Consider the following 23,856-nt stretch of genomic DNA (forward strand, 5'->3'; position numbering starts at 1 on the left):
CAGGTGGAGCCTCCTGGAGGAGCTCCCTGTGCCCCTGCTACAGCCCCGAGCAATACCTCTGGCCTTTCCCCCTCCGCCCCATGCTTGGACTCAGGGTCTGCAGATCCTGACCTGTGAGCTGTGTGTGCAGAGAAACATTGAGTCCCGCCCCCTTGGGCTGGACGTAGAACCTCCTCCTCCTCCTCCACACACACACACGTGTGCACACAGACACAGGAGGCTCTGCTCCCTCGGGCGGTTCCCTGCTCTGAGCCTGAGTCTCCTCAGGTGGCAGAGTGGGACCCTAAAAGCTCCCCCAAGTCCCAGGCTTGTTGGGAGTCTGACAGGATCTGAGGGCTGGCATCGAGTGGGGACACGCCAACACCCAATGCATCCTCCTCCTTTCGTGTTTCTCTAACGCTAAGAGGGAGCCCGCCCACGCCGGGGCCACTGTTCAGCAGGGCCCGTGCCCGTGGTCGCTGAGTGCTGGGCACAAAATGAAGCCAACCCAAGCCCCAACTTCGAGAACTAATGGGAACTGAGATGCAAACGGAGAGATCGTAGCGCGTGAGGCCAGTGCAGCTGCAGGTGGAAGGAGGGTGTGGCTGCGGAGGGAGTGTCCCTCGGTGTCCTCACAGGACACAGGAGGGAGACTCCGGACCACACAGGGGTACAGAAGCCCTAGATGGAGACTTCCGGTGGACTCGGAGCTTGCCGGCTGGAGTGAAGGGCTTGGGGGGACCCAGGGACGGCTCCTCCCTGCTCCCCGTGTATCCGTCCCTCAGCCCTTGCTGTCCACGCCCACGTTTCCCAGCCCAGGGGATCTAGTCATTTTGGCAGGCGACACATAGCAAGAGGGTGTGTGTGGACAGAGGTCCCGCTCTCCTTCTGGGAGTGGGGCTTTGAACACCTCGTGACCTCGCCCACCAGGGAGGCCAGATCCAGGCGCCGTCCCTTCTGGCCCCTGTGCTCCGTGTGGGGGCCGCATCCCTGGCCTTGGGGGGTTTGACAAGGGCAAACCAGATTTTCTCGGGCCTGCCGTGAGTCACAGGGCCTGGGTAACAGGGAAGAGGCCTGGCTCAGACTCCTGGGCCGCCTGGGCCCACGCTCTGGGAAAGTCCCTGAGATCATCGAGACCCAGTTTTCTGAGCTTAAGGGTACCAGTGTCATGGAGGGGGCGTGAAGGCTGAAACGTGACGTACCGCCCGGCGTGAGTGAGCACTCGGTGAGCTGTCGGTCCCGGGTGACGCTGGAGACGGGGCGCGGGTGGTGGTGGTGAGCGTGGTGGTGCTGATGGCTGTGGAGGTGAAGACGGTGGCGCTGCCGGTCGTGGTGACGCGCAGGAGGTGGCGATGGAGGCGACAGGGCGACCTCTGTGTGCTTTTCCCACAGGGTCACCGGTGGGGAGCTCTTTGAGGACATCGTGGCGAGAGAGTATTACAGTGAGGCAGACGCCAGGTGGGTGCAGAGCCCTCACACCGTCCTGGCCCCTCTTCTCCTGCTTCCCTTCCCTCTCTAAGCCTGGCTCCTGCCCCTCTGGCCCACACCTGCTCTCACGCACGTCGTCCCTGACATGCCCGGGCCCACGGTCCGCCGGGCAGAAGTGTCAGGCTGCCTTCCTGGCGGACGCCCTGCCCCGTCTCCCCTGGGGTGGGTGGGAACCGGCCCACAGAGGGGCTCTCCCGGGGGGGAGCTGGTGGGGGGAGAGCAGACAGAGCGCGGGGGTGGGCATCCTCCCGCCCTTCCCGTGGACTTGGTCAGCCCTCATGGTGGTCGAAGGGGACCGACCTTCTCAGAGATACCGTCTGCAGTGCAGCTGCTGGGAGATAGCAGGGCCCTTCCCCCCAGAAGGGTAGGCCCCCCGTGACCTGCTCTGGCCCGTGCTGTTGGCCAGATGCCACCCCGACCCGTGACAGGTAATGTCACTCCTGACAGTGCATCTCAGCTTGGAGATGGCTGCGGGCCACCCGGCCAGCCCGGCCCGCCCAGCTCCCAAGGACACACACGTTTAAAAGAGAAAGAAAAAAGGCCGACAGTGGCTCTCTCTAGGCGGTGGAGTTACGGATGCTTTTTAATTTTTTAATCTTCTTTCGTCTATTTTAAATTTTTTCTTTAATGAATCTGTATTCCTTTTCTAATCAAGAAAATGAACGTTATTTTACAAAGTAGCTTTTTGTGACTTGCTTCTGCGCCCCCAGGCACCCTTGCCAGTCGGTGACAGCCTGGGTCCCCGTGAGAATATGTGAGTGGGTCCCCGGTGTCACCCAGGCGCCCACAGAGCTGGGCAGCAGGAGGCTGGGGGCCTGGCGGGCGCTGGGGTGGGGTGTTGGAGCCGGGGTGAGCTGGGGCGTCAGGCTGGGGCTACGGCTCCCCCCCACCCCGGCCGATCGCCCGAGGGCGCACGGGCACTGGCTGCTTTTCTGAGGCTCCTTGAGGAAGGGCTTTCATTTTGCACAGCAGCCTGGGAACGACCTGTTCCCTTCCAGAGCAGGAAGACTCCATTTTTATTTCCTACTTACAAGAAAAGTAGAAAGTAGAACAGAGGCACCTCCTCCTGCTCTGAGATGCTCGGGCGAGAATGTCCCAAGTATGTGTGCCTGCCTGCTGGGTGGAGCCAGAGCCCCAGACCCGGGGCAGCACCGGGACCAGGAGGGCTGCTGCCTTCCAGCGGTACCGGGGCTCTGGGGTGGGGTGGGGGGGGCGCTTGCCTTCACTGTCCTCTTCCCACCCCACCCGCCCTGGCCTGGAGCATCCTGCCAGGGCTCCTCGGTTCTCAGCACCCACCGCTGGGCACGGCCCAGGGCCTGGCAGCCTCCTGTGCTCTGGTTGGTGGTCTCGCTGGAGGGGGACGTGACCCACAGCAGAGCCCCGCTCTTGGCTGGGAGCCCCCAGTGCCTTCCCCTTCCCCATATGCCCGGCCACACTCTCTCCCCTGCCCCGTCCCCCATGCATGCCCCGTTCCCCCAACACCTGTGTCCTCGGAGCTCCTCCCTTGCCCACTCTCACCTCCTACCTGCCTCCAACCTCGTCTTCTCCGATGCCCGCTTCTGGCCCCGCCCCCCCCGCCCCCCAATTCTGTGGCTCCCTCCTGCCTGCCCAGATGGCCGGCCTCCTGACCTTCCTGCCTGGGCCTCCCTTGTGGAGGCTGTCCTGGCGTTTGGGGCCCCACCCACAAATGCCTAGTTTCCTCTCACAGACTCCACCTTGCTCATACCCAGGCTACCAGGGGGGCGAGAATGAATGAGGGACACTCTCGGGGATCCCTTCCAGCTGGCCTCACTCATTAAACCCGCACCTCAGGCTGCCCTTTTTCCCGGGAGTCCTGGACCCCGGAAGTGTGCTTTGACCTTTGTGTTGGTGCTTAGCCTTCGGGCAGGAGGGCCTGAGAGAGTGATTGGATGCCCACATGGGTGGGTCTCCCACGGGCTTCGTCAGGACCTGTGGCAGATGGGGTGACGGCTTTCTCCCACCCTGGGAGGGTGTTCCCCCAGGACCCCCAGTGAAAGGGCCCTGGGCTCTGCTGAGGCTGGAGCCCTGGACGCCCGGCCGTGGCGGTGGGCGCCTTCCTGGCCAGGGTGCAGGCCTGGCCCCCGCCAAGTGCGTCAGCCACCCTTCCAGCGGCCTGCCCGGGGCCGTGCTGCTCAAAGCTGAGCGAGTGATGAATTTCCAACGTGTCGCATCTCTAGAGGAAGAGGAAGCAAGGCAGGAGTTGCTTTTCTGAACCTTTTTCTAACCAAGAAGGCTGGAGATTCCTCTGAGGAAGAAGTGGGATCTTTATTTTGGAGTTTGTGGGGAAAAGGAGGAGTTTTTTTCAAACCTGGGAAAGCAAAGTTCAAAATACTTAGAGCCCATTTTTAAAAACCCTGAAAAGCAATATGGCTCATGAGGGAGGCTTATGGGGGCCTGTGAGAAGGCTGGCTGTCCCAGGGAGGGGGGGAGGGGGAGGGGAGGGGAGGAGGGGGAGGAGCACATCTGAGGGGACAGGAGAGCCCAGAACCATGAGAATAACGTCTAAGACCCGGCCAGCGCCTGGAATGCTGCTTGGGAACAATTCTGACCACAAAAGTGACTTTCTAAGTTGTTCAGAATATGAAAAAGGGCCCCACGAGGAAGATGGTACGAGGTAAATGGCAGACAGAAGGGAGGCAGATCCTCACGACTGGCCAGGCAGCCTCATGTCCTCCAAGGCCGTGGTCTCAGCCGGGAGACCAGGGCGAGAGCAGGGTGAGGAGGGCCCCGGGAGCGGTCCCCAGAGGTCCCTGGAGGGTGGGATAGCTGGAATGGGCCGCTCTCCAGGCAGGTGGGTGTCCCGTCCACCTGAGGGCCGCAGAGGCCACTGCCACGTCGGTCCCAGAGATGCTGTGAAGAATAGGCCCGGGAGACAGGCAGGCAGCGTTGCCGCACTGGCTGTGGGGAGGGGTTGAGCAGACCTGCACCGTCTTCTCGTGGGGAACGTGGTTTGCTTGGCCGGCTCATTTGTGAGCACCGGGGGCTAAGCCAGCACATCTCTCCATCGAGGCGGCCCCGAAGCGGCCTGAGCAGGGCCTGCCGGCTGGGCGGACAGAGGCTGCATCAGAGCTGTAGGGCTGGATTTCAGCCGCCGGGCTGACTTCTGTGATGCTCGGGGAGAGATGCTGGCCCAGCAGGAGCAGTCACCCCCTCTCTGGCGCTGGTTTGGGGCCCTGCATCCCCAAGAGGAGACGCGGGGGAGGGCACAGCCCACCCCCATCTGAGCCGACGTATCAGTCGGTGCTGCGGCCGATGGATCCCTGGGTCCAAGAGACGTTTGGGGAACACGTTCCTACAAAGGCTGGGCCTGAGGACACAATCGAGAGGAAAGAAAGAACCGACATGTCCCTGTGGTCACGGAGGCCACAGTCCGGAGCAGAGACGGACGCTGCCCGGACGCCCACACAGAGCCCAGGGCCGCCGCGTGACTGCAGTGGGACGACGTGGGTGCCTCACGCTCGCTCGACACGGAGGAGAGTCCAGAGAGCGTCCTGGGGTTGAGAGCGGAGGCAAGCTCACAAGGGTGGAGGAAGAAGAGGGGCTCGACCCAAAGCTCAAGACTTGCAGGGGTCTCAGCAGGCCTGAGCTTGGAGCCAGATCATTCCAGGGCTTTGGGGGAGTGGCCAGTGGCCCAGGAGATGCCAGCCTGTGGGCTGTGACGGCTGCTGATGAGCTGGAGGGAGGGGCGGGGTACCTCGGGGATGGCAGGGCACACGGCACACGGCTGGGACGGGTGTCCCCCGGGGGCAGAACCAGGGTCTGGCTGCAGTGGCACAGGCGGGGGCTGGTCTGCCCCTGTATGGGGCCGGGTGCTGCAGCGCGTGGGTGGTCCAGGGACTCGAGGCTGAGCTCCGAGGGGATGCGGTGATGCCCCCAGCATGCCTCCCCAGGGCTCTGGGTTTGCCAGTGAGCCGCAGATTCCCGGGGACTGGGGAAGCCAGCGTCCCCTGCCCCGGGCCCTGGCTCAGTGGCCTCAGCTACAAGTGCTGGGCCTTTATCTGGCCTCTGTCTCCACCCAGCGGCCTGTCCTGACCTCAGAAGAGCTTTCCCGACATCACGGCTGAGCTCTGCCCAGGAGGAGGGAAGCCCCTGGGTGGGTCAGCCTGGGCGGCGGAGGGGTGCTGAGCCCGTGTCTGCAGTCACGGGAGGGCTGGTGGTGGCTGGGTGTGGAGCTGCGGATGGGGGGTGAGGACCACAGAGGATTGTTCCAGGCAGATGAGGACGTTGTGGGAGGGGCAGGAGTGGGGAGGGAGCCGGTCAGGCAGGAGAGCTCAGGGCATGGGGTAGGGGTGGGGCTTCCAGCCCCTAGAGGCACCTGAGGGCAGGGGGTGCTGGGGGACTGTTGCCCACAGGTTTGGGCCCGGCTCCCCTTGACCCCTGCAAACCTCAGGAATCCATCATCAGGATTCTGAGGTCTAGGTTTCTTCAGGGGAGAACTCAGGTTTACTTTCCTATGCAGCAGGTGGTCTCCAGATGTGGCCAGAGGTATTTGAGGAAGAGGCCTGGTCCCCTATCCCTTCTCTGAGTTCGCTGCTAGGAAAACGAAGCCCACTCCTCCAGCTGACCTTCAGTCACCCCACAGGGTCCAGCCGTGGCAGGAAGGGTCCTGAGGGAATCCGCCTGTGCATCCCTTGTCCCCACCCCGAGGGGCTGTGGCTGAGACCCCAGGGGGCGAGCTCCAGGGAGCCTGTGGCCCTCCTGTCTCCCGCGGCTGGTAACGCTGCAGGGCTGCTGTGGGAGCCCAGGGTCTGTGCCTGGCTTTGGGGGCAGCTGGAAACTTTCCAGTCCCCTGGGGCCACCTGGGGGAGGCAGGCTCAGGCCGCAGGGGCTGGGGGCATCTAGGTCTGATGTTCAGGGCACGTTGCCGAAGCACACGTGTTGGAGGCGCCTGAGGAGAGCTGGGTCTCTCCCTCCAGCCAGTAATACCCTGGAGGGCTCAGGATTTCTCCCGGATCTGGAAGGAAGCCCCTGGCTTGGGGTCCTGGGCTGTGCCAGGCTTCCTCTTCGCCAGGAGCGCACCCGGGACCCCAGGGCTGCTATGGAGCTGAGCTGTCTAGCACGGCAGCCAGCAGCCAGTGTGGATGTTCAAGTTTATTCAGATGAAATGACTCCTGCTTTAGCACACGAGTGACCGGAGGCTGCAGCATTAGCGCTGCCCCAGAACAGAGGGGGGCCCTAGCGGCCAGGGCGTCACCCCACACTGCAGCACTGGCCTGCCCTCACCCTCTCGCCCTCTCACCTCTGCCCTTTTCCTTGCCCGGGTTCCCCCGTCTCCAGCCTGCCTTGCAGGGTGTGGGCTCAGGCCGGGCCTCCCTCCCGCAGGGCGCCCAGCTCAGGTCCAAGCTTGGCCAGCATGCCTGGGGAAGAGTGCCCTGGGGCCAGGCATGGCTCCTCTGAGCAGCACTTCCAAGGGCCTGGCCAGAGTGGAAGGCAGGGTGGGGGGGCGCAGGGGGCCTGGCCGGGCCCTGTGCTGACCTTCGGGGGTGAGGAAGGAGCCTCAGAGGCCCCCTCCTGGCCAGTGTCTCCCCTGCCGTGCGGCAGCCCGCACCTTGATTCCCTGCTTCCCCGCGGCCCGCTGCCAGGCTGGGGACCCCACCCCAGTGCCACACAGCACCCTGCTCCTGCACCCCCGCCCACTCTTCGGGGGCCACCCACACTAATGCGCCTGCTGTTTGCTGCAGTCACTGCATCCAGCAGATCCTGGAGGCGGTTCTCCATTGCCACCAAATGGGGGTTGTCCACAGGGACCTCAAGGTGAGTCCCCCACCGCGCTCTGTGCCAGATGTCTGTCGTCTCTAACTGCATGTTGTGTTTAACAGAGGCTCTCGGCTGGGGCAGTGCAAGCGCCAGGAGACACTGTGTGCGTGGGATGTGTGCACGTGTGTGTGCATGTGTGTCTGCGTGTGAAAGTGCATGCATGTGAGAGTGTGTGTGCGTGTGCACCAGCACGTGTATGAGCGCGTGTGTGCATGTGTGTTTGTGTGTGAAGGTGCGTGCATGCGAGAATGTGGGTCTGTGTGCACATGTGTATGTGTCTGTGTGTGGGAACAGGTGTGTGTGCTCACACGCACATGTGTGTACATGTGCGTGGGAGCATTGTGTGCACATGCATGTGTGAGAGAATATGCGTTTGTGTGCCCGTGTGCACGTCTGTGTGCGTGGTGTTTGTGTGTGTGCATGCATGCATGTATTTGCATTCCCAACGCCTCTAGGCTCCAGGGCTGAGAGGGGACAGTTGTCACACATCAGCCTATTAACACATGTCCACTCGGGGTCTCGCTTTGTGGGCTCCGGTTGAGATTCGGACCTGGCAGGTGGGACACAGGTGATGTGCGTGCAGGTGGGGCTGATGCCTCGTGAGCAGGGGGTGAGGGAACAGCCTGGATGGTCTCTGCAAACTTCCAGCCCTTTCTTCTAGTCTCTGTGGCCCTTGGCTCAGCTCTGGGCAAAGTGACCATAGAGCATTTAAAACAAGGTTTGTCACCCACAGGGCTCAGTGCGGTGGGAGGGTCTCCAGGAGGAGCTACACCCCATCCTCCTCCCTCCCTCCTTCTCCCCCTCCCTCCTTTCCCCTTCCCTCCCTCCTTTCCCCCTCCCTCCCTCCTTTCCCCCTCCCTCCCACTCCGCCCTCCTCCTCTCAATTTCTCCTCCTTTCTTTGATTTTAGCTTTCTTCAAGTCTGGGTTTGGGTCAGTTTCTTCTGTTGGGGGGTGGGGGGACCCCTGGGCCTGTCATCCCTGCTAAGAGACCTGCTGGTGGCGTCTGAGACCAACCTTCCCATGGGTGCTCGGGCTGAATGGGGTCACGCCCTTCCTTGGGCCACTGAGGGGTGTGTGTCTGTGAGCTGATCTTTGTGGGGCTGCTCTTGGAATGTTGTCCTGCCAGGAGCAGGCCCGGGAGCCTCTCCTGTGCCCTTCCTGTGTTCCCGCTCCCTCTCTGCATGTGCCGTGTGGTCCCCTGTCCTTTCACATGCCCACCCAGGCCCGCCGCGTCTGCCTGTCCTGTGGGTCCCCCTCTGTCGCTGTGTCTTGTCTGAATCGGCCTCATTTGGGGGCCTCTGGGAGGAGGGGCCCCAGGGGAGTGGGCGCACATGCCCCCTTGACTATGGACCCCGTGATGCATGAATAACTTTGAGGCCCAAGCATGCAAATGGAGACGGATGCTCCCCCCCAGCCCAGGCGTGCCCTGGGGGCAGACAGAATCCTTGCTGAAAAGAAGAAGAGGGGGCAGGAGTCTGCCAGGTGTCGGGGGAGCAGACTGCCTCTCCCCCTCTAGAGAGGCCTCCACCCCTCCACCGTCTTGACTGAGACAGCCCCCCAGAAGCGGTGCTGTGGTGGGAGTCCTCTCAGCCAAGGTGTGGAGGGCGGAGAGGGCAGCGGGGCTGGTGCCATCTCAGGGAGCTGCGAGGGAGCCAGGGTGGAGCCTGAGGCCAGGGCATCACTGCTCGGGCCCAGCTGGGTCCCCTGCCTCTCCCCCCGCCCGGCCCCGAGCCTTCTTGTCCAGCTCTTCCCAGGGACCAAGTTCACTTAGCTCCTTTTTCCTGGGGAGGAGTGCTCGTTTGTTTCCTCGGGGTGTGGGTATTTGAGCTGTAGAAGTCAGCTCAAGCCCCCAGATGCAGTCCCTGACCCCTACGGTTTCAGACTTCTGTTTTTAATTTAATTTTTTTTAAATTGAAAGATAGTTGATTTACAACGTTGTGTTTATTTCAGACTTCTTGACGTGGGGTGTGTGGAGAGGTCGGGGTCCCCTTGCCCCACGCACATTTGCAAAATCAAGGTGTTCAGAGGCGGGCTTCCCTGGTGGTCCAGTGGTTAAGACTCCGTGCTTCTAATGCAGGGGGCGCGGGTTCGATCCCTGGTCGGGGAAGTTCCACATGGCGTGCACTGTGGCCAAAAAAGTTGATGGGACGTGCATTAAGAAATAAACTTTAAAAAAGGAAGAAAAGGGGAGTATCAAAAAAAAAAAAGGCCAATAATCCAAAAAAAAAAAGATGTTCAGAGGCCTGCAGGCCGTGCTGGGCAGACAGGGCTGCGTGTCCCCAGCGCAGATCACCTGGAAGGGACAGCGCCTCGTCCAGCCAGCTGTGTGGGCCTGGAGGAACTGGTTTCTGCCGTGTGGGGCTGGCGTACTTCATCCCTTCCACGTGTGTCGTCCTAACACCCCAGGTGTATAAGCAGTGTTAACTCAGTTCGGTTGGTGGTGTTTGCCTTTCTTGGCGGCACCAAAGTGGCAGTGTGGTCTCAGCGGGCCTTCCCGTCGGGAGGGTGGCTTGGCGAGGGGGCCGAGGGCCCAGAGAGGCCCCTGGCAGTCAGGGAGGAGGAAGTCCAGCAGCTTTGAGCTCTGAGCGCTGACCGCTGGGAGGTGGTGAGGCTGGTGGGATAGGCTGGGATGGGAGGGGCCCAGCGCACAGGACACAGCGGACAGGGACCCCCTCGGGCCTTTGGGGCCAAGTGTCCCCAGTCAGGGGGCAGCAGCCTCGGCTCTCCAGTGGGACAGGGTTGAATGTCCTTCCAGCTTGAGCAAGGGTGCTGCTCCCCGACTCAGGGAGGTCTGCCTGGGACCTTTCCCACCTGTGGGCACTGGGTGGGCAGCGGTCAAGGCACGCCCCCTCTGCCCAGCATGGGGCCGGCGGGACGTGGTGGACAGACGTCCTGCACTGCCCGGCTCTCGGGGGTCCTCGGTGGTTCCTTCTTGCCCTTTGAGGGTTGCCGTCCTGCCAGAAGCGCCTGAGCAATCCTGCAGGCGGTTGTCTGTGCAGCCAGCCGTGGCGAAGGGAGGGAAGCCTCTCTGCCGGTGCAGGTCCCGGGCCCCTGCACAGCCTGCCAGGGCCTGTAGGGTGCGCTCAGTTTTGGTCCCAGCGCCCTGAGCTCACAAGCTTGTGCTTTGACAGCCAGCTTCCCTCAGCTCTGGGGCGCCTGTCCCTGCCCCCGGGGAGTGGGGGGTGGGGACAGACTGCGGGGTGCAGGCCCGGGAGGGGGCCCAGAGCTCTGGGATACGCCCAAGCCAAGGGTGTCAGCTGCGCTGGGGGGACACCCACGTGGTGGCGGGTCAGACCTGTGCGCCCCTGTCTGCAAAGCACTATTTTGTCCCCTTCCCTCCCGTGACACCCCCGGGTATAAACCTCACGCTCTCCGGCCGGTCACCTTCCCCGCAGCCCGAGAACCTGCTCCTGGCCAGCAAGTGCAAAGGGGCCGCAGTGAAGCTGGCAGACTTCGGCCTGGCTATCGAGGTGCAGGGGGACCAGCAGGCGTGGTTTGGTGAGTAGCCGGCTGGCCGGCCGGGGGCCAGGCTGGGGGCGTCAGCTGCCCCCGCGGCCCCTCACACGGCCCTCTCCCCTCCCGCTAGGGTTCGCTGGCACGCCAGGCTACCTGTCCCCAGAGGTGCTGCGCAAGGAGGCGTACGGCAAGCCGGTGGACATCTGGGCATGCGGTGAGGCTGGTGTGCAGGGCGGGGTAGGGCCACAGGGCCACCGTGAGGGACCCGCCGCTGGGCTGACTCAACGGGGCTACCCCCCGCCAGGAGCGCCCTCTCCACCCAGACTGGAGTCGCTAATGCGATCCTGGCTGTTGCTGAGAAGCCCACCACCCCAGCGCCTGCCCTGCGCTCCGCGGAGCGGTCTGGAGAAGGAGCGGCAGGTGCCCGGGTGGTGGATGGATGCTGGAGGGCTGGAGACGGTGCCCACCACCCTGGCGGGGCCTCTGCGCGGCGGAGGGGGCCGGCCTCGGGCCTCTCCCGTGAAGTAGGGTGAGGGTAGAGCAGAGGTGAAGGAGATGTTTATGCCATTCCGCCGTCAGGGTCTTCAAACAGTGACACCTGCTGACGCTGGCTGCGGGGGCCGGGGGTGGGTCCCACTGGACCTTGAGGGTCCTGGTGTCCTCGTGGGGCTTGCTGGCTTCGGGCAGTGACACCCGCCCCCCCCAGCTGATGCTGAGAAACTGGCTGAGGGTCCCCTAGCTGTCAGGCGGCAGAGCTGGGCATCTGACCCCCACGCCGGGGGCCACACCGCTGACCGCACGCAGCAGCGCCCCGCTGGCTTGTGGCCGCGCCGTGGGCTCCGTGGGCTGGGGTGAGCCGCCGGGCCAGGCGGTGAGGGCGGCAGCGCGAGGCCCGGCGCTTGCGGTTCTCCGCAGGGGTGATCCTGTACATCCTGCTCGTGGGCTACCCGCCCTTCTGGGACGAAGACCAGCACAAGCTGTACCAGCAGATCAAGGCCGGCGCCTACGACGTGAGTGCCGGGACGCCCCTCCCCGACCCCTCCCCGTCTGGGGGAGGCAGGCTGGCAGAGGCGGGGAGCGGGGTGATGCCGCCCGTTTCCAGATGAGGCCTCCCCGCGGAGAATTCCGTCTCCTGCCTGGGAAGGGGGCTTTAGGCTCCCCTGTGCGTGGCTTCCCTTCCTAGTTCCCATCCCCGGAGTGGGACACGGTCACTCCTGAAGCCAAAAACCTCATCAACCAGATGTTGACCATCAACCCTGCCAAACGCATCACGGCGCACGAGGCGCTGAAGCACCCGTGGGTCTGCGTAAGTCGCCCCAGCCTCGGGCCACCCCCGGCGCGTTGACCCTGGCGCGCTCTCCTCGCATCCAGTGGGTCCCCTGGTTTCCCGGGGGCTGCGGGGCCTGTGGCTTTAAGGCTGGTGGGTTTGAAGACCTTCGTCCCCGGGAGACTAAGGAGCTCCGTGGGAAGAGGAGGCACGGTCCAGGGCGTGGGGATAGAGTAGCGAGGAGGTTGAGGGACAGGTGGGGGGGCGGACGGGCCATGACAGGTGACGGGCTGGGGGGTCAGGCAGGCAGCAGGGACAGGTGGCCTCCAGCTGCGGTGGGCAGCTGGCAGCTCTTGGCACAAGGGCCCCGGGGGTGCTGCTCCCCTGAGCCTTGCCCCGAGCCCCCTCTTTTGAGCCCCGCCCTGGGGACAGAGCTGATGCCCCTCAAGGCTCCTTGCAGCGTGTGACTCCCCCCCCTCCTCCCGCCCCCCTCCCCACAGCAACGCTCCACTGTGGCCTCCATGATGCACAGGCAGGAGACCGTGGAGTGCCTGAAAAAGTTCAATGCCCGGCGGAAGCTCAAGGTGAGACGCCGACCCCAGCGAGCGGCCAGGGTGCCACGCCAGGCACGCGTGCTCACCCACCAGGGGGGCCGAGGGGGTCCCAGTCACCTAGGATGGGCTGCTCGTCAGCGCCGTCCCAGACTAGCCCTCCCGTGGAGGCAACACCAGAGGTGCCCAGACGTGGGCCTGGCCCCCAGGTGCACAGCTGGTCCCTCCTCAGCCACCCACGCCGCCCTGGAGGCATTCCTGGGGCTCCCTGGGGGGAAAGGCGCCCTGTGGTGGTCATGCTTTCTGAGCGGCAGCAGGCCGAGAAGCTTCTGACCTGGGGCAGGTTTGGTCAGGAGATCAGCCGAGCTCTGCTGCTTGCGTGGGCGGGGGGAGGTCGGGAGGGAGGGAGGGGGGCCCTGGGCAGGGAGGCCGTTGGGCACCAGGCCCGCCCTCCCTACAGGCTGCTCTGTGCTGAGAGTGAGTGTCCAGGCCTGGCGGCTGGCGTGCACGTGCCTGACAGAGGAGGCACCGTGGGGAGAGGCAGACCCCCAGCTGCAGCCCAGGGGCGTCTTGAAGCCTTCAGGAGCTGGGCTCAGCGGGCAGTTTAGGACCTGGGCTGCGTCCCTGTTTTAATGCTGGACATGGGTGGCATGTCTGGGTGCAGCTGCCTCTCTGCTAGGCCGTGACTCGAGGTCCGGGCGGGGGTCTCCGCCTGGCCTCAGCTGCGTGTCTCTCCCCAGGGCGCGATCCTCACCACCATGCTGGCCACGCGGAATTTCTCAGGTGAGTACAGCCTTCTCCGGAGGAGCGGGCCTACGGCGGGACGGCTGGGGAACGATCCGCCACCAGCTGCCTGCCGTGTCCTCACCCCACCGTCCTCTCCTCTGCTGCTGGCCCGGCCCGACCTTCCTCCCTCTGAGACCCTTGGGCCACAGAGGAGGCCTGGGCTCTGGCCGGGCCCCGCGAGGGCACGTCCCTGAGTGTTGGGTCTGTGTCTGAGCTGCCCGCCGGCCGGGCCGCAGCTCCGTGTGTCTGTCCAGGCGTTGGTCGGCACCTCTGTGGCCTCGTTGTTGTCCTGAATCCTCTGAGCACCCGTTCTGTGTGTGGGTTAGGGGGCGGCTAGAGGAGGCTCCGGAGATTCTGGCTGGCGGCCGCCCACCCGGGCACCGAGGGTGGGCAGGGCTGGGGGTGTGCGGCCGCTCTGGGGGGCTGTCGGCGACCCTGAGGCCATGGGCCCAGGCAGGCCCAGCGGGGACAGCGTCACCCGAGCGGGGCCGCTGCCCCCTGACGCTCCTGTGGCTTGTCTGTGGCCTGCGATGCTGGTGCGGGAGCGTCTGTGGTCCGTCCTCGTTGTCCGTTTGCATCAGCACGCGCCCCATCCTGTTACTTTTGCTGTGATGCTGTGCTGCCGGGCCGGGGGGGCATGCTGTCACACCGATACTAATAGGACGTGTGCTGTCCGCACGCCCAGCCCGGCACCCGGAAGGCCCCGCTGGGGTTTTCCAAGGAGAAAGGAGGCAAATGCTTTTCCAGTGTCAATCGGTCTCCATCTTGTTTTCACGCTCCTGTGAAAGGGATTCTGGAACCATCCGTCACCTAAACTTTGACTCTAATCTTCTTCTGCTTCCTTTGTCTCTTCTCTTCCCTCACCTCGCCCACCCCTCGTCTGTGTCCGCCCCTCCCCTCGTCTCTAACCCGGTGCTAACAGTGGGCAGACAGACCACCGCTCCAGCCACAATGTCCACCGCGGCCTCCGGCACCACCATGGGGCTGGTGGAACAAGGTAGATGTCCCGCCTGTCGGCATGCAGGTCCCCTTGCTGCACGCAGCCGCCGGCTGGGCCTTGAGAGCCTCCCCAGAGGTCCCGGGAGCCCCTGCTCCCGCCGTGGACACACCCACGGAGCCCCCGTGGGCAGGGAGGCAGCCCCAACCGTCCCAGCGGCCTCAGACCCCACCTATTTCAGGAGGGGCCAGGCTAGCTGACCCCTGAGCTGAGTTGCCCTCCATGCCTTTGACTGAATTCCCCAGTCCTGGTTCCTGAGTCTGGGGGTCAGGAGACCCCTGTGGTCAGAGCCCTTTGCTGTCTAAGGCTCACTCCCCACTTGTCCATCATGACCCCCCGCTCAGAATGACCTTGACACCAACCCCAGGAAGCCTCGGGGCTGCTGCTGGGAGTTTGAATCCCGAGTGGGGGCCCTGGGGAGAAGGGCGTGGGCAGAGACCCTGCCCCGTGAGAGCCCACTGGCCGCCCTGGCCACCCCCGACCTGGCCCGCACACGCTCCCAGGGCCCTGCCCTGCGCTCCCAGCCGCTCGCACGGAGCCGGTGGTCTGTGCTGAGTCCCAGACACGCACGTCTGCCCCGTGAGCCCCAAGACGGGGCCTTCGGCCACCCAGAGAATGACTCTGAGGGCCTCCTCTTGGTTTCTTTCTGCGAGGCCCCCATTACCTCGTGCCCACCCTGTGAGGGGAGAGGCCTGTTCTGCTAACCTGTGCCCCAGTCTGAGAGGGGCAGACCTCCCAGGAGGCCCAGGCCAGCTCCCGCTCATCCAACCGTGACCTTGGCCGGACCCCATGAGGCTAGTGGACCCCGAGACTTCCTAGTGGGCCCAAGGGCCGCAGCCCGAGCTGAGGGTGGCACAAGTGTAGGGCGGGCAGAGCCGGCCGCAGCTGAGGGGCCTAGAAGAAGCCCGGCATTTCCTGCCGGTGCCTCGAGTGTCGGCCAGGACAGGGCGGACGCCCAGCCCCTCCCAGGCCCGGGCCCTTTCTTTACTGCACATCCAGCCCAGCTCTTACCCCATGACCCCGCGGGATGCGCAGGCCCGCCTGCCCACCCAGAGGACCCCGCCCGCTGCCTCCTGGGGCTTTCAGGGCAGGGCTGTCCTCAGCAGGAGGGCCTGTGCTCCTCCCGTGAGCCCGGTGACATGTCCAGCAGGCAGGCCCCCGGGGGTCGTCCTGAGTCAGCTTCATTTTCTGGGCCTTTCCGGAGCACCTGAGAGGGAGGGAGGGTGAGAGGGACGTGGGACAGTGAGACTAGGGGCTCCTGGTGAAGCCGGGGGCGGGGCAGTGGTGAGCGAGGCAGACGCCTCGGAGCCGCTCTCTGCCCGGGGCTCCCACCTGCAATGCCCGCTGCCTGCAAGGGGATGTGGAGCGTCCGTGCATGAGGCGCGAGCGAGCATGTGCAGCTCCGCCCCCGGCGCCCAGGGCCGCTCTGTCCTGGGGGTGGTCCGTGCATGTGGACGGAGCCCAGCATGGCTGTCCCTGAGTGACGATCTAGGGGACGAGGTAAAGGCTGGGCCCTGTGGGCTGAGCCCCCATTCCTGCTAGGTCAGCCCACCTGAGCCAGTGCGTTGGACCCAGCAGACACGGCAGGCAGGGGGCTCAGTCCCAAGGCCATCGCTTCTCTGTTGGATGATGGCCTCTGGGGTGACATATTGCCCTCGGCCAGCGGAAGACCGGGTGTCTTTGTAGATCTCTTGCAGTTCATCAAGGCGGCCTGGTCAGTCCCACTTGGCCTTCACCAAGAGGAGACTCAGGCAAACTGCTGGGGTGGCAGCGATGGCCTGGCCCCAAGGACCCGGGCCGGGGTGGGGCAGAGGGTCTCTGCTTGTCTCCGGGGGTCTAGGGCGCCTGTTTGGTCCACCCTGGCTCCTGCTGTGTAGTAATGAATTCGACTTGAATTCGACTTGAGGAAACACAAAGGAAACTCCCTATGCCTTTGACCGCTAGTGTAGACGGGAGTCAACAGGATTCTGGAATTATTCTCAGACAGAGATGTGAATTTCCAGGAAACGCCGCGGCCGGGAGCTGGGCTCAGGAAGACGGCAGCTGTGTGTCCAGACACGCTGCACCCAGACACGCAGGTGTAGGTTACAGGGGTTCCCAAGGAGGAGTGTTTGGGAATCGATTGCAAGGACAGGTGTCTGCCGCAGGGTATCCCGGAGCCTGGGCCGTGGTGGCCGACTGAGTCCCCGGAGGGGTGGCTCGTTAGGGAGCGGAACTGGTACCGTCCCGTGTAGCACGGTCTGGAATGTGGGTTTTGACAGAATCAGGGACTGATGGGGAACCCTCTTAAGACCCAGGACTGTCCCAAGGTCTGACCCAGGGGGCCCCCCTTTCCTGCCCAAGGGGAAGACCAGGCAGAGCTGACTCTGCCCCCACCAGGGCACTGGGCTGGCCCTGGCCGGACATCTCAGGCCAGCACCGGTGTGCACTGGCTCTAACTCAGCCGGCCGGGAGTGCGGCTGGCCAAGGCTGTGTGGCACCGGGAGGTGACTCTCCCCGAACTGCCCACCTTAAATTGGGGGCGGGGGTCAGCTTGCTCGCCTGCTCAGCTCTCACGACAAGTGCCTTCAAGATGGGCTGGACCCCACTTTCCTCCCGCTGTGTCCGGCCAGCTGGTCGGCCAGCATGGACAGGGTCCCTCCTGGGCTCTGTGACCACGGCACGACCCCCACTTCGGGGTCAGCAGGGAGGCTAGGGCCATGCCGGTCAGGAGTGAGGCTGCAGGCCCTGGAGGCCCGGGATCCCCATGTCTGCAGGGCTGGACTGTTCCTCCGTGGTGAGTTACAGGGATGCGGACGCAGCTGCCACCTGGGAGCTTTTCACAGTCCCCGCAGTGGGAAGTGGGTTGTGGCCCCGGGCAGGCGGCATTTCTGGTCCTGGATGCCCGAGGAGCAGGGCTGCCAGGGCAGCAGGGTGTGATCCTGAGTCTGGCCTCCCCAGGTGAGGCCTCGCCCTTGGGAGGGTGAACCGGGGGGCGCGGAAAGGGATGACCTGTGGTGCCTTCAGCCGCTGGGGTACTGTGATACTTCTCACGGGGTGAAGCCCACCGGGCAACAGCGTTGGGCCAGGAGTCAGGCTTCTCGTTAAACTTTGGCCCGTGGATCCTGGGAGGGAAACTTGAGGGAATTGACCGGTCCGTCGGGGAGGAAGGCTGGGAACTGAAGCCGCGCCCGGTGTAGCAGGTCTGCGATAACCCCGAGGGGCCCTCTGGCTGGGGGCAGCCACCCGTGTGCCAAAGCAAAGCCCGGAGGGCGGCGATGGCCACCTGGACAGGGAAAGGCCATCGGCAGGGGGTGGCCCAGTGGCCTGGGACCGGCCCGGTCACTGCAGTGGGGACCTTGGCCAGTGGTTCTCGAACTGAAGCGGCGTCAGGATCCCCCAGAGCAGATGAACAGTTAAACTGACGCTGAGCCCACCCCCGAGTTTCTGCCTCAGGACGTCTGGGGCAGCCCAGGCGATGAGATGCCGATATTGCTGGCGGGGGCGGGGGTGGGATCCAGGGGGACCGCACTTTGAGAATGGCTGCATCTCTCTGGGTCTTTCTGATGTGCCCGCCCGAGCCAACGGCCTCCAGGGATGTCCCCAGCAGGAAAGGTCCCCGCGCAGGCCTGCTGGGGGCCACCCTTCTCCCTCTGGGCAGGCGGCCTCCCCTTCATGGCCGGCCAGTCAGAGCTTTTGGAGCCGGCGGTGGGGACTGTGCCACCTTGCTTCCAGGGCGAGGGACCCCGCCCTCCGGCATCCGACCCCAGGGTTGCTTCTCTAACCCGCACCGGCTGTCCTGGGGCACCGCTTGGCGTGAACGTGGGCAGGGCGGGCTGAGTCCCGGGCTGCAGACTTGCACTCCCTGCCTGAACGTCCACAAATCTTGTTTTCTCTCTCTCTTCCTTTCTTCCTCACTCCCTCTTCTCCCCTCCTCACCTTTCCTTTTCCGTAAGGTAAGCTGACTTCCTTTTCTTTTTCTTTTTTTTTCGAGTTCTGTAATTAAAACTAACCTCTGCAGAGGGTGCAGATGCTGGGGGGCTGAGGGTCTGTGGGGTGTGGCAGGTCAGGGCCTCTGAAGCTGGCGCACGGAGAGGCAGAGGCAGAGCCGGGCTGCCCCCCCGACCTCCTCCCCCCGGGGCGCGGGGAGGCCGGGGTGAGACGGGCCGTCTGCTGGGCCTGGGCGTCTGAGGGGTGGTGGGAACCTGGGATGCAGGTGGCTCTTTGGACCCTCCCCCAGGTGTGTCATCCTGTTGATGGCACTCAGAGCTTAAGGTCCTCAGTGGGTGGCCCAGTCAGCGCTGCCAGAGCAAGGCCGAGCGGTGGCCCCAAGGCTCGGGCTGCGGGGTGGTTTAAGAGGGAGAGTGAGGCTGTCCCCCCAGGGCTCTGAGCTGAGAGGCCTGGCCTGAGGCCTGGCCGTGGGAGCTGAGCTCTGAGTCCGGTCTGCCAAGGGAGGGGGGCCAGGAGGCTGAGAGCAGGCTCCTGGGGTTGGGACAAGCCCCTCCCTTTGTGGGTGGCCAGCTGCAGCCCACCCACCCCTGCCTGAGAACATGGGGGTGCCTACCGCTCCAACCTGCTGTCCTGCCCTGTGTTCCCATCTCGGGTGAGGGGCAGCACCCTGCCTTCCTTTTCGGGGAACCTGCGTGCTGCCCTCCCGGAAGCTGCTGGTCACAGGTGGGAGGAGAAACCTTGGTGTCCTCCAAGGTCGTGGCGAATGGCTGGGGGGAGGCCCTGTCCCGGGCACGAGGGTCCTCGGGCAGTGCTGGCCAGGCCTTCCCCAGGGTGGCCCTGCTCGGCCCAGGACACAGGCCCACTCTGTCCCCAGCTGGGTGCAGAAACTACCTCTGCCTTGGGACCTTGGGTCGCCTGCTCGCTCAGTCTTGGGGAGCCCAGGCTCCTCGCAGGCCCCCGAGGCTGCCTCACACCGAGGGGGTGGGCTGCAGTGGGACCCGGGCCCCTCACTCATCATGTCTGTTTCCTCCAATGCAGCAGCCAAGAGTTTACTCAACAAGAAAGCAGATGGAGTCAAGGTGAGGCGCTGGCTTGGCCCTGGGGGGTCTGGGTCCCCCTTCTCCCCGTCTCGAGCCTACAGCTTTGCCCAACCCCCGAAGCTCCCTCTGGGCCTCCTCCCCTCTCAAGGAAGGGGTGTGATCCCCTCGTTCTCTCCCTAATGGCTTCTCTTCCTCTCTCTGCAGCCCCAGACGAATAGCACCAAAAACAGTGCAGCTGCCACCAGCCCCAAGGGGACGCTTCCTCCAGCTGCCCTGGTACTGAACCCCTCAGCCCCCCGCTTCTTGGCCCTCCCATACCCCAGCTGTGTGGTGGCCACCTGTCGGGAGGCCTGGGGAAAAGCTGGGGTCTGGCTGCCAGCCTGTCTCTGACAGACGACATTTAGCGACACTGCTGCTCGGGTGTGGGAGTGGACCCCAGTTCAGGCCGTGCCGGAGAGCCCCTCTGGGTGCAGCGGACAGGCCCCTGCTGACTTGGGGTTCAGCGGTGAGAGCCCATCAGGGAGCCGGTGAGGCTGAGAGCCAGGATCCAGGGCGCCAACCTTGCTCGGCCTCTCTGCTTGCAACAGGCTGACCCAGAGATCCGCCCGGGCAGGCTCTGCAGGGAGAGTGGCCCGGGGGTCGGGGTGAGGACAGGCTAGGCAGTGGCGACTCCGCCGCCAACCCCTCTCCTGGGTGCTGCAGGGGTGTGCTGTCTGGGAGGTGGGGGCCTTTGGTTTCTCCCCAGGAAGAATGGGTGGCCCTGACCTTGGCTTCAGAGCCCAGTGATCTGGAGGGAGACAGAGACCCCTTGGTGGTTTCCCTGGTGACGGCCCAGCAGCAGCAGTCAGGTCTAGGGCAGCAGCAGCCATGGCGTTTCCCATCAGAGTCTGTGTCCTGCAGGCCCCGAGGCAGGTGGGGGGAGATACACTTTTATGGCTGTGCTGGCCTGTGGCTGCCCGGAGGGTTCGGGGGCTCCTGCTGGGGAGGGCTGGGCAGACGTGAGGTCAGAGGGACCCGCCAGCGCCAGCCCTCACCTGGAGGGTCCTGTCCAGGGGACGGAGCTGGTGCAAGGTTGTGGCCAGCGGGTACCAACCCTCCTGCCCAGTATGCTGCGCACCTGTGGTGTCTCGTATAGAGCCGGCCATCCCGAGAGGCTGGGGTTTGCTGGCCGGCAGGTTCTGACTTTGCTGAAAGCACACTTGGTGTCCCCGCGGGCCCCAGGCCGCGCTTCTGGGAGTGAGCCCTGGACCGCCCGTGGGGAGGCTGGGTTTGCCGAAGGGCCATCCAGCGAGTGGGAGGGCGGCCTTGGCCCAGGAGGGGAGGGTCCCACGTGCCGGCCTCGCAGCCAGCCCCGTCTCGGACCCCATCCATCCCATGTGCCACCCCACCCCCATGACATCGTCAAACCTGTGCCCCGCCCGTGCCGAGGCAGAGGGTCTGGTGGCAGAGGGAGGGGGCGGGGCGCCCCGGGGCAGGGCACCCAGCGTGTGGCTTCTCGCCACCGCCCTCAGGCGCACGCTCTCCATCGCCCTCCCGTCGCAGGCGCCCGCGAGGTCCGGGCGGGTCTGCTTGCTCCATCCATATCGTCCCAGGTTTCTCTCCAGCTGCTCTGCTCCTCGCTGGCCATCTGCCGCCGTCCTGCTGCGCTGCCACCCTCTCTTCTCCTCTCCTCTGGGGGGCCTCCGCTCTCCTCCTCTTCTCACTTCCCTCTTTCCTTCCTCTGTGCTTCCTTCTTCTGTAGGAACCTCAAACCACCGTCATTCATAACCCAGTGGACGGGATCAAGGTACTGCGCGTTCCTCACCGCCCTCTTGGGAGTGTCTGCTCAGGCAGTAGGCAGACCCCCTGGCCCTGGGGAAGCTCTGGGATGTTGACCCCCCCCGGGGAAGCATTTGTGCCAGGACAGCTGTGCAGGGACCCCTCCCAAGGCAGGACAGAGCCCCCCAAGTCCACGGGCTGCTCCCTTTTGGGGAAAGGCCCCAGGCGCTGCCCTTTTTGGAGGCATGGTTGTACCAAGTCCACGGTGGACACAGGAGCCTGGGCTTCCTCATGTCCTGAGCAGGGTCCATTTCTCAGACCCTCTCCATCCTGCCTTGGCGATGGCCAGGCCCAGCCTAGCCGGGAGCAGCTGAATGTAGGGCCCATTTCAGAGGCTCAGGGCGCCAAGAAGAAAGAGCCTGGGTGTCCTCCGTGATGCGCGGCCAGGGCTGCGTGCTCCGGGGGAGAAGGGCCGGCGTGGGCTGCCCGGCGTGCCCCCGAGTGTGGGGCAGGGAGGCGGGGGCCGCACAGACTCCCCCCTGACCTCACCCGCCGTTCCTCACCTCTGCCAGCTGTGCCCGGCGCTTCCCGCTGAACTGACCCCTCCTCCTGCTCCTCCTCTCTGCTCTGGCATCAGCTCCCATCCCATCAGCATCTTCACCCCGGGGCCAGGGAAGGGGCTGGCTCTCTGGGGTAGGGGGAGGGATGGGTGGGCAGCCACGCTGTGTTTCCAGAACCAGACTTCCACCCGGGCCTGGGATCCTCAAAGGGTCCCCACACACCCCAGCCGTGGGCCAGGACCAGGGGACCTTGGGCAACTGGCTCTGGGCTGACCCCCAGGCTCAAGGTGCTAGGAAGAGCCTGGGTGTCCTCTGTGACTCGGGGCCAGGGATGGGTGTTCCTAGGACGCTGTGTCTGGAGTGAGGCTTCCGGGGCTGTGGTGTGAGCCCTGAGATCCTACAACCTATAGACACCCCCATTCCTGGCCCAGGGCCCAAAGCAGTGTGTCCTGTGAGGGGGCTGGAGGGGGCGGGGGGGGTCCCTTGGGGACCCTGTCAAGATGTTCCTTCTGAGGAGGAAGCAGGCCTTCTGGGGACTCGGTGACAGGTGGCTGGCACCTGGTTTTATATCTGAAGGGCAGTAAGCCAGGAGTGAGGTAGGAGGTGCTGGGGCCACCTCTCTGCCCTTAAGGCCACCTGAGAGGTAAGGCCAGGCCTGGCTGCTGGACAGTCCAGGCCTGGGGAGGAGGCGTGGTTGCTGCTGCAGTCTGTCTGGGCCAGGCCGGGGTTCCTCAGCACCTACTGGAAGCTTCCGCCCTGGCTGCCAAAATGCACAGACTGTGGATGATTTTGTGCTTCACCCTGAGTCTTGGAATTCCAAAAAGCTTGTTTTTCTCTCTTGAAAATGAGTCATCTGAGCACACGGAGTCTTTCCACTGGGTGTGCCTTGTGGGGAGAAGGGGAAGTTGGGGTCCTCAGCTGTTGGGGACATGGCGGCCCAGCCTGGAGACAGGTGACCCCTGGGGCTGGTGTGAAGCTCCAGCGCTGCCTGTGGGTTTCTGGGGGTGCAGGCCACATCCTGACCCGTTGTCTCCCCGTGTCTCCCCAGGAGTCATCTGACAGCACCCACACCACCATAGAGGACGAAGACACAAAAGGTACCCCAGCTCCCCGCCTGCGGGGGCAGCGGGGCAGGCCGCTGGCGGGCGGGGAGCTGGGATGGAGAAAGGCCGAGGCCTGTGATGCGGGCGTGACCCCCGGGGGGCTGACCCTGCTCACGGCTGCGGTCCCAGCTGAGCCCGGGTACAGACCGGCGCCGGGCAGTCTCCGGCATAGCATCCAAGCAGAGCCTGACGGGCCCGGGCGCCCTGAGCAGCGAGGGAGCCGCTGCCCTGGGTGGGCCGGTTCTCTGCACAGGCCCCCAGATTGCTCTGGGGGCTGTGCACCCAGTTCCCACGGTCGAATTTGCTGTTTCTTCTCTCAAAGGTCCTTAAAGCTGTGCCTGCCCGGCTGGCAGTTGATTCTTGGACGGGCAGCAGGGGGCGTTTCCTGGGCTCGTTGTGGGATTGGGGGTTGGGCCGCAGAGACTCGAGCTCCAGCCCACGCCCAGGGCCCCCAGGCCGAGCTGGGCCACGCTCCGTCTGTGCCCCACCAGGGCCCCAGGTTGCCGGGCGCCGTGTGCTCACCAGGGCCCCCTCTTCCGCCCTCGGCTCTCTCAGCTGCCCCCAGGGAGGGGATCTGGCCACGTGGAGGGCCCGCCTGACCCTCTCGGCCACACGCTTGTGTAGATGAGCGCTGGGTGCCCTCAGGGCTGCCCCTGGGCCGGACGGTGGCCACTCTGCCAGTTGAGGGGGGATGCAGTGACCCTGTCCTGAGTATCCTCCCCGCCCCAGAGTGGAAGCGAGCATAGGCTTTGGCCTCTGGACGCAGGGAGGGTGGACGTTCGTGTGTTTTCTCCAAACTGCAGGCCCCAAACCCTCAGCGTGGAGAATGGAGGTCACCCAGACCTCTCCCAGGCCCTGTCCTTGCGGTCCTGTCCCTGCCTCAGCAGGCTGGGGGCCCGAGGCCGCAGGAGTATAGGGGAGAGGGCCAGCCCGGCCAGCCTCGTCCCAACCCCTTGTCTGGCTGGGAGAGGGTGGGCAGATGCCCGAAGGCCCTTGTGGGGCAGGGCAGGGCAGGGACAGGGGCCCCGGGGGCCTCTCACCTCAGCTGTGTCATCCGTCAGACGCGGAGAAACCTCAGTGGGCCCAGGCCTGGCCTCTGCTGGCCTTGGCACACAACCTTCCCACCTGGAGGCCGGCCTTCGAAGGCCCCATGTCCAGCCCT

General features: G+C 64.7%; 1 protein-coding gene across 17 annotated transcripts in view; it reads left to right on the plus strand.

Moving 5' to 3' along the window:
* The window catches only part of CAMK2B (calcium/calmodulin dependent protein kinase II beta), a 94,548-nt gene that overhangs the window by 61,038 nt on the left and 9,654 nt on the right, over positions 1 to 23,856 (plus strand). For 6 of the 17 annotated variants that reach the window (XM_067043053.1, XM_059075089.2, XM_059075081.2 and 3 more), the window contains exons 5-17: positions 1,372 to 1,437; positions 7,170 to 7,242; positions 10,642 to 10,744; positions 10,833 to 10,916; positions 11,618 to 11,712; positions 11,886 to 12,008; positions 12,470 to 12,553; positions 13,261 to 13,303; positions 14,229 to 14,303; positions 19,275 to 19,312; positions 19,478 to 19,549; positions 21,015 to 21,059; positions 22,640 to 22,688. In XM_067043053.1, coding sequence (XP_066899154.1) covers positions 1,372 to 1,437; positions 7,170 to 7,242; positions 10,642 to 10,744; positions 10,833 to 10,916; positions 11,618 to 11,712; positions 11,886 to 12,008; positions 12,470 to 12,553; positions 13,261 to 13,303; positions 14,229 to 14,303; positions 19,275 to 19,312; positions 19,478 to 19,549; positions 21,015 to 21,059; positions 22,640 to 22,688 — 950 coding nt within the window. Of the gene's footprint in view, positions 1 to 1,371; positions 1,438 to 7,169; positions 7,243 to 10,641; positions 10,745 to 10,832; positions 10,917 to 11,617; positions 11,713 to 11,885; positions 12,009 to 12,469; positions 12,554 to 13,260; positions 13,304 to 14,228; positions 14,304 to 19,271; positions 19,313 to 19,477; positions 19,550 to 21,014; positions 21,060 to 22,639; positions 22,689 to 23,856 lie in introns of all 17 variants that reach the window. The other 11 variants (XM_067043059.1, XM_059075092.2, XM_067043055.1 and 8 more) reach the window with 2 other exon arrangements.

This window comes from Kogia breviceps, chromosome 9 (genome assembly GCF_026419965.1).
Source record: "Kogia breviceps isolate mKogBre1 chromosome 9, mKogBre1 haplotype 1, whole genome shotgun sequence".
Taxonomy (NCBI): domain Eukaryota; kingdom Metazoa; phylum Chordata; class Mammalia; order Artiodactyla; family Physeteridae; genus Kogia; species Kogia breviceps.